The sequence below is a fragment of the Benincasa hispida genome, chromosome 5 (assembly GCF_009727055.1).
Source record: "Benincasa hispida cultivar B227 chromosome 5, ASM972705v1, whole genome shotgun sequence".
In the NCBI taxonomy this organism is placed as follows: domain Eukaryota; kingdom Viridiplantae; phylum Streptophyta; class Magnoliopsida; order Cucurbitales; family Cucurbitaceae; genus Benincasa; species Benincasa hispida.
Window position 1 is genome coordinate 56082308 of NC_052353.1, and position 6471 is coordinate 56088778.

Genomic DNA, 6471 nt, shown 5'->3' on the forward strand with positions numbered 1-6471 from the left:
CAAAGATTAAGTACAGCTTAATCACTAAAAATGTTTAAAGTTAAAAGATGTTTACTAAGTCTCCAAGTTTTATATTTGCATCTATTTAATCTCTAATCACTAAAAATGTATAAGTTGATTTTATGTGTCTGATAGATTTATTTTGCATCCATATTATTTATTTTTTTTAGTTTATGAACACTCAATTAAAATCTCCATCCCAATGTAATATATATATATAAATATATATATATATATATATATCTCTTTTGACATTAAATTTTGAAGGAAACAAAGCAGCTATGGTGGAGAAAACAAGTCATCTGTAACTTCAAAGTAATGCACAAATTACAAAAATAAATAAATAAATAATAAAAATAAAAGTCTACAGTTACACAGAGTATTTATATTTATTTGATAAACAAGAACAAGTTCATCTTCATTGATCATTCAAGCCTTAAAATCAAAACAAACTAATAAGATTTGCTTCAAATAATACATCAGAGACATTCACTATATATAAACAACACTGACTTCCTTTTTCAAAAACAAAAAATCAACAGAAATTATACCTCTATCGCTCTCCAACTACCGAGTTCGCCATATCTATACACCTTCGGAACCTCCATCAAATGGACCAGCTCTCACGGAACGAGGACTGGAACTGCACGAGAACGAGCAGCAGCACGATCAACGCAGCTACGCCCCACGGTGAGCTTCCTTCAGCCGGGAGATGATGCGTGCGGCGGCGACGGTCCCAAGGCGAGGAAGAAAAGAAGCTCGGATCGACAGAGGAGAGGACTCGAACGAGAACGATGAGGAGAACCGGTGTAGCGAAGAGAATCCAGTTGATCTGATCCTCGGCGGCTTCAACGGCGGACTCGTAGGAGAGCCACCAGGAAGCGCCGAGGAATATGGAGACGACGGCGAGGAGGAGGAGGACGGGATACGGCGGAGGATTGAGGGAAAGAGAATCGAGAATTGAATCTGCGGTGGTTCTGTTTCGGTAAGGATTCATTGATTTTGATTTTTGGGGATTTTTTTTTTCCTTTTCAAATGTTGAAGATGGAGAAAAATGGGAAGTTCAGTTCAGTGCATTTATAGCGGGAGGGAGACTGGAGGGAGTGGTCCAGTGTGTGCCGATGTATGGGGAGCCATGTGGTGGTCGGTGATTGGATCAATCTTGACCGTTCATTTTTTTTCTCCTTTTTTAAATTTGGGCTTTATCTTTTTAAATTCATTGCCTGTCTCCTTAGTTCAGTTTTCATTACTTTTAAATTGTAATGTTTATTTAGTCTATAGTTAAAAATATTTTTAATAGGTCATTAAAAATAGGTTAAATTATAAAAAATGCCCATTATGACTTTACATTTTGTGTAAAAAAATGTCTCTAAAATTTCAAAAGTTTAAAAAACATCCTTAAATTTTCAAAAAAGAATTCAAACAATACTCTTATTGTTAATTTTGGATGTAAATCATTAAAGTTTTGTTTAAAAAATATTTTTAAACTTTCAAAAATATTCTTAAACTTTCAAAAGGTTTAAAAAATACTCTTAACTTAATAAAAGTTCAAAACTATTTTCACGGTAAAGATTGAACAAAAATTGTTAATTCTTCGTGACAAAAATGACTTTAAAAATTAAAAAATAAAATACTCATACTGAAAAAATTTGTTTGAAGTTTTCCAAGTTCGAAAAAACCAATTTTAAAATAAATTATATAGATATTCTCATTTTTTTCATATAGATAATCTTTTATTTCTCTTAATTTTCCAATTCTTAGCTTACATCAATGTTCTCAACAACCAAAATAAAACAAGATTTTTAAGTTAAAACATAAAATACCACAAAATTTCACAAAATTCTAAAATCAATCTTCTCTTGAAACATTTGATAAATTGTCGAATAAAAAAAGTATTGAACTATTTTTCGTATATATAGGTACTCTCATATTTCTCTTAATTTTTCAATTATAAGCTTACACCAATTTTCTCGACAATCAAAACATACCCAAAATGATGTGACGTTGAACACCCCCTCATGAAGTGCCTTGGAGAGCAAATTGGAAGGGGTACCTATTCATGCACAAGTATCAAATGGAGAATGATGTGACGCTGCAGGACTACAACGCTTGCCTATAGACTATCTTTATGAATGGCGTGGGGCACAAGTGTCATAACACTTATGCAACGTCGTACCTCCCCTTGCTCGATTCCACTGTTCTACCTCCCATTGCTTGTTAATTACTTAATTTAAGTTCGGATTGCATCCGAAACGTTCCGACGACTTATTTTGCTCGATAACCTATCTAAAAACTAAAATAAATATTAAATTCCTAACGACCAACATGATTTAAGTTGATGCATTTTTTTATTCGGCTATTTATCATTTTTGTATGTTTCAAGAGAATATTTTGATTTTGGAATTTTGTAAAATTTTGTGGTATTTTATGTTCTAACTTAAAATTTTGGTTTTTATTTTGGTTGTTGAAAAAATTAGTACAAGATAAGAATTAGAAATTTAAGAGAAATATGAGAGTAGCTATGTGAAAAAAATGAGGATATCTGTATAATTTATTTTAAAATGGTTCTTTTCAAACCTAAAAAAATTCAAACAAATTGATTAGTAGGAGAATTTTTTAATATATATATATTTAAAATTTTAAAGTTATTTTTGTCACGAGGGATTAACGGTTTTTGTTCAAATACTAGTGGTAGAGCTATTTTTTATATTTTTATTAATGTAGGGATATTTTTGAAATATTTTGAAAGTTGGATATTTTTGAAACAAAACTTTAACGGTTTATATCCAAAACTAGCGGCAAGGGTATCTTTTTGATTTTTTTTTTTTTAAATTTAAGGGTATTTTTGAAACTTTTGAAACTCCAGAAGCATTTTTTACACAAAGTATAAAGTTCAGGGACATTGTTTTATAATTTAACTTAAAAAATACTTAAATTCTCACCTCGTTTTTTTTTTTTTTTTAAATATATATGTGTGCATGAATTGGAACTCTAACTTTGATGTCAAAGTTGAAATAGTAAATGTTATATTTTAGTTGAGCAAGGATAATTTTGGCACTTCAGAATATTTTTTAACTTAATTTTCCGTCATACTAAAAAAAACATAATTTTCTTTTTGTCTTTTCTATGAATTTTTTATTTTCTAAGTTTGTACCGATTCATCATGTCATTTAAATTTATTATTAGTAAATTTTAACATTCACAAATAGGAAGAGAAATTATAATATAATGAACTTAATTAAAAACCTTATTTTTTAAGTTCAGAAATGTTTAAATATTATTTTGATTCTTTTATTCTAAATTTTGGTTCATATATTTTCAAAGTATCTATTTTGATCCATATACTTTTAAAAGTCGTTTAAGTCCTTTCATTTTTATTTTTAATGAATTAAAATAATCACTTTTAAAAATTACAAGAAAATGATCTTTTAAAGTATAATAACTAAAATAATCAAAATTAAAACTATAGGAACAAAAATAAATCAAAGTAGGGTGAAAATGAACCTTTTTAAAAAAAAAGAGACAAAAAGAATTTCCCCCTTTTTTTTTGTTAATAATATATTTTCCCCTGAATTTAGTAAGTAGACGGAAAATGCACATATCACGTCGAGTATGTTTTGAAGTTAACCATTCCAATAAAAAATAAACAATTAACAAAAAATTCAGGCCGTACGCCAAGTGTCTAAGCCCTAATTAAATAGCATATGATAACATTCAAACGACTATTAAAATAAAAATCTCTAGATGTGTTGTTGGCTACTAACAACAATTATATGCTTAAAAAGAAAAAAAAAAAAAAACAAACAAAAACAAAAACACGTTAAGTTAGCTCTATTTGCCAAATATTTGATTTTTTAAAAATCAACTTTATATTCTTTGCTTTGTTATTTAGTTTTTTAATCAATATTTTAAAAAACGAAACCATATTTTAAAAACTAATAAAAGAGCTTTTAAAAATTTATTTTGTTATCGAAATTTAGCTATTTCAATTTTTGTTATTTATAAATATGCAAGTCATTGTAAGAAAGTGAGAGGAATTATAATTAATTTTAAAATATCAAAAATTAAAAACAAAGGTCATATTTAGTAACCATTTCATTCTTTATTTTTGTTTCTGTTTTTTTGAAAATTAAGCCTACTTCTCTCAATTTCTTATCATGATTCGTATATTTGTTAAGTAGAATGGTTAAATCCTTAACTAATCCATGAAAAAAAAAAACTTTTTAAAAGCTATTTTTTAGTTTTCCAAATTTTTACTTGTTTTTTAAACTACTAGCAAAAGGTAGATAACAAATGAAGAAATTTAGGGGTAAAAGTAGTGTTTATATGCTTAATTTTTAAAAACAAAAAAAAAAACAAAATAAATACTAAATGGGTCGAAATAATTACCGAACAAAATTTTAGACATATTACTTTGAGTGATTACCGAACACAGTTTTGGGACCTATAGATTTAAAAGCTTTGTAATGATGAAACTTTCCTATTTCAACCTTGAGTTTTTTTAGTGGTTTTTCTTACTTTTACCATTCATCAAATTAACGTGAACTTCCTAATTCATTAGAACTGACATCATCACTCATGTATGATGTCAGAATGGATTATATGAACTAAAAATTCTTAATAAAAAGTAACACACGAATAACATTTTTTTTTGTTAGCTTGACAATAGGTAGGGACGAAGATTTTTAGTGCTTGTTTGAATTGACTAGAAAAAAATTTATTTTTTAAAAAAGTCATTTTTATCGAACCTCTTTTGATAAAAAGAGGTATAAGCTTTGAAGTGTTTCAGACACTATTTTAAGTGGTTATTAGACATTCATTTATTTTTTTCAAAATGACTTATTTATAAAATTAAATACTGAAAAAGTTAAACCAAACACACAATTATAATATTTTGTTTAATGAATTATGTTTGTTCCGATATGGAAGTGAAATTCAGAATTTTTATTTGGATAAAACTTATGATTTACCGGTATATATATTATAGGGGAACAAAGAGAAGTATTCAATGAAGATATGATTAAGATTTTAAATTTTAGTGTCGATGTTTTAACTTTACGAAAATGTTGATGAAAATATAGATAAAACATCGATATCGATAGATATTTCTAAAAATATACAGAAATAAAACATTTATGAAAAGAATATTTAAATTAATAAACAGAAACTATGTTTAAATAATTAAATTTTTTTAATGATATTGTATTGATGTTTTAAATATTCCAACAAACTTCTTCAATGTAGTGAAAATGCTAATGCCAATCAAGTAGAAAAATGCCAATCAAGTAGAAATTAGTTAGAATATCAAACGTAAATTAAGACTGCTACTATATATATATATATATATATATATACTCACTGTGACTTAGGAAAAAAACTCGACATCCAAATATCACCACAATTCATTTGATGTCTCAATTTTTATTTAAATGTTGACTCATTTATACTTCATTGGTAGTACTGAAACATTTATGAAAAGTCAATGATAATATTGCAAAATTTAAAAGAATAAAAGTATATGTCACAGCGAATTTAGCTCAATTGGGATAAAGTATGAAACATCAAAATCCAACTGTAATTGATTCGAGTGGTTACATGACAAAATAGATATCCTTTCGTGTATAGAGGTGAATATAAACCATAAATATTGAAACATCACGATATGAAATTAGAGGTATATTTGAACGGATATTCACCTTAATTATCCTAATTTTCATAAATTATAATTAATATATTTAAATTTGTACGCATATTTTAATTAATCTCGCAGGTTTATGTGTGTGGTCACTGAGATTGAACTTGTTTGCATTATGTCTTTTAATAAATTCATGATCTTGTGTGACCACTAGCAGGACCGACCTATATAGCAAAAAATTTATTGCCTCGATATAATACTTGGAGCATTTATTACACTTAGACTTCATTAAACTAGGATTACAGATCCAATCAAAATGGACGGTTCACAAACTCCTAAATGTAAGTAGAAACCCAACAAATAAAACTCCCAATAAACAAAATGAACAGGAAAGCAACACATTTTTTTTTGAAATAATTGAAATGGATAAATATCAGTTTAAACTATACATGTATTCCTTAAATATTGATTTTACAAGATAAACTATTAAAATTGATATTTGATGATTCTTAAAGAAGATTCTAATTAAGGGATTATTTAGTCTCAACTTAAAGTTACAGTATATTAATATTCGAATTTTCGAATATAATAATGATATTTATAATTATTTATAATCTATAATTATATACTGTAATATTATTTTGAAATTATTATTAAGATAACCAACTTAGCTCTACAGACGTCAGCCACTTGTAATAGAGGGTGTAAGTTTTGATATTTTGAGGTGAAAATTGATATTTAAAAAAAAAAAAAAATTGAAGAAGAGAAGCTAAAAGCAAATCAGTGCCCACCTTGGATGTTTCAACCGTACACGTGTCCTAACAAACGCCCCCTTT

General features: G+C 27.2%; 1 protein-coding gene across 1 annotated transcript; it reads right to left on the reverse strand.

Moving 5' to 3' along the window:
- Positions 1–365: 365 nt before the first annotated feature.
- LOC120078163 lies at positions 366–1057 on the reverse strand. Its single transcript, XM_039032388.1, has one exon. It carries the CDS (start codon positions 995–997, stop codon positions 608–610), a length of 390 nt encoding a protein of 129 aa, XP_038888316.1. The 5' UTR covers positions 998–1057; the 3' UTR covers positions 366–607.
- Between the last annotated feature and the right edge of the window lie 5414 nt (positions 1058–6471).

Coding starts and splice junctions, on each gene's coding strand:
- LOC120078163 (XM_039032388.1), bottom strand. CDS start 997: ATGAATCCTTACCGAAACAGAACCACCGCAGATTCAATTCTCGATTCT.